Source organism: Limulus polyphemus, unplaced genomic scaffold (genome assembly GCF_000517525.1).
Source record: "Limulus polyphemus unplaced genomic scaffold, Limulus_polyphemus-2.1.2 Scaffold1070, whole genome shotgun sequence".
NCBI classification, from domain to species: domain Eukaryota; kingdom Metazoa; phylum Arthropoda; class Merostomata; order Xiphosura; family Limulidae; genus Limulus; species Limulus polyphemus.
The window spans coordinates 70,208-73,246 of NW_013666680.1; the positions used below are offsets into that span (position 1 = coordinate 70,208).

Genomic DNA, 3,039 nt, shown 5'->3' on the forward strand with positions numbered 1-3,039 from the left:
ACCAAAGGCCTTGAAAATTTTGTCTGTGCATTCTATTGCAAACAGAAGTTTGAAAGTGTTGATGCCCTGCACCATTTCATGCTTAAATCAAAGTGCAATGATGATGTATCAGCAGGCAATCAAAAACATTGATTTGTCAACACTGCCTACAACAAGAGCTTGCCTTGAGCAACATACTCATAGAATTAACTATCAAGTATGGATGTTGAAAACAGCAGATATAGCCATATCAGAACTACCAAAGCCATGAGATTAATTGTTCGTCTCTAACCACCCAAGGGTCAACCCACCTCCTCTTGAACACCTGTCATGGACAAACAAACAGCCTCCAAAAAATATCTCTTAATATGCACTATTCTCCCAAAAAAACTATAATATACTATAAGTGACAGAATAGCCTACCCAAACAAAACTCACATAGCACCTATGCACAAAACACAATCTCTCAGCTGACTATAGTTTAGGATATATAAGAATAAATACATTTCATATTACAATATATGAGTGTTAACTGTAAGATTTTAAATAGCCTAAAACATTTTTCATGATCCAGTATAAAGATATGTGTGTGTAAACAAAATATATATAGACATATTAATAAATAGATTTTTTTATTCAAAAATAGTATATTACTACTACAAATATATCTGTGCAATTGTTGTTTGATGTCGTTTTTAAAATTTGTATTATAAGAAGATTATGATGTCAAAATTGTTCACTAGTTCTTCAATTATTAAATTTCCCTATCTTCGACCACTGTATGTTCAATATCTTTGATTAAAGATTTACACATAAAAACTATTTATTACATTTTAAATATTTATGTATCCTTTATTTAGATTAACAAAATAAATATTGTTACGACAGCGGAAGTCACGTGACGCTAGTAACAAGTCATGATATTCTAGAAGAATCATGTCTGTTCGTGGCAACTCTGGTTTTTTCTACGCGCCCTCTATTCTTGTCTATAAGTGCGCCAGATAAAGAGAAATTAATTAATCGGAATAGAATTGCAGACAGACAGAGACGGACAACTGAGTCAAGCATGGTAGTGGCCGTAAGTAAAGTGCATGAATCGTTGTGAATTCTAGCGTGTGTTTAAGTTAAAGTGACTGTGGAAATTAAGTGTATGGCAAAGTTGAATTGAGAAAGAATAAACTAGTTTTATTTATGAAAGGACTTGTATCGCTGAAGTTTCTTGAAAAGAATTTCTTCGGAAAATTAACAAACAAACACAGAGACGTAACAATATGATACAGAAGCCAACTATGTAAACTTTTTAAACTTTCAATGTTTACACAAAAGCTCGTTGTTAGACTTAGTTTTAGTTGTTCTAAAAATGTTTAATGTATTTGTCTAGCTGTAATATATAATTTTACTCAAAATACACTTATATGTAGTATTACAGAAGACCTTCAATGGCTATGTATCCCCTCAATTTAAAAAATTACAGGTAACACTTGATTTCATCACAAAGAAGTTTTATTTCTCCTAAAAACTCAAATAATCTGACACATTTTTTAAACACAGGATACAAGTGAAATTCTAAAAAAAAATCAATGGAAAATTCAATTCTATTATTTTTCTAGTTTTTTCAAGTATTTTTAGTACCTCTTAAAACAATTTTCAAATACTCAGGAATGCAAAAAGAAATGATACACAGTGCAATCAGTGGCAATGTAAAAAAGAAAATGATTAAAAAATATAATAGATATTTCAATAGTTATGAAAAAACATGTGATATTAATACTTATAGTAGTAAACTTCAATACCAATATTCTTTATGTTACTTGAGAAACTAGTGAGTTTCAGAGTTTGCTGTACAACATTGTACAGTGATTATTTTGCTAATAACACTTTCTTAAAATATATATATATATGTGTGTGTATATTTACTGAAATTAAAAAAATTTGTATGAACCTCAATAATACTATGAAAGTCAAGTGTAAGATAGTAAAATCGTTTTTATTTCATTTGTCATTACTGTTTCTGTGCTTGTAAAAGAATGTATCTGAAACATCTGAAGTCATTAGGCAAACAACACCTCATTTACAAAAGTCACAGTGAATTTTTTATTATGGCATACAGAATCCATAGTGTGTTATTCTTCCATCTTCTCTATGGCTTTAAGTGCGGATCTGAAAGAAGAAAATATTATGATTACTAATGCTACCAACAGACGAATTTATAGCATAAAACAAAGTGTGAATAAAATACTAAGAGTTACTCCTAAGAGCTCGTTTCTTTAACTTATTATTTTTTGTTGGAATAAAGCAAATGATTCTCCTTATGAATTATTAAAGTATCAGCTACTGGTCTTCTACAATTCTATATATTGAGAAAGGTGTACAAATGCCAAATGTTATGCGAGGATTATTCATTGTAATTCTTATACATTCATAGTCTTCAAGGGTCAATAAAAATTAATTACAAATATAAATGTTGGAGGTATACCACACTCTACAAAACTTAAAATTCATAAACACATAAAATGGGATAGAGAAAACCATCATTTAAAAATACCACATGATGTAACGTTAATAGTGGCAAAACATTGTTTTTAAATGATGCATTTTTTTCTATCCCATTTTAGCTGTTTTAGTTTTAAAGAATTAATTACATCCAGGGGCGGATTGGGATGGCTAAGCGGCCCGGGACTGGGATCACAGAGTGGCCCTGGACAGGTTTTCTGTTAAACTTTTTATTCCGATGATAAAGTGAATTAAAAATTAATTATGAGATTTAAAAAAATCTATTGTTGTTCTATTGAGTCATTCGATTATAATAAATCCAACAAGAAAAGAATATTCAACAACTATTAAACTGTATGTTAACATCATAATTAAAAACAACAATTATTATCACATATCACTAAAGAATGTCAAGAAAAGAAAAAAGCAAGAATAAGTAAGAAGCAAATACCTTGTAAGCGTTTTGATAAAATAATACTCACATGATAGTTCATATAGATAGTTCATATTACGTAATTGATTGCCCAGCGCTGCATTCATTCATTCAGTGAGACACCTACTTATTAG

At 29.7% G+C, this 3,039-nt stretch overlaps 1 protein-coding gene across 1 annotated transcript in view; it reads right to left on the reverse strand.

Moving 5' to 3' along the window:
- Window positions 1–1,991: 1,991 nt before the first annotated feature.
- The window catches only part of LOC106461980 (transducin beta-like protein 2), a 24,526-nt gene continuing 23,478 nt past the window's right edge, over window positions 1,992–3,039 (reverse strand). The window contains exon 10 of the mRNA XM_013921848.2: window positions 1,992–2,139. Within this exon, the coding sequence (XP_013777302.1) occupies window positions 2,103–2,139 (37 nt within the window). The 3' untranslated portion in view covers window positions 1,992–2,102. The remainder of the gene's footprint in view (window positions 2,140–3,039) is intronic.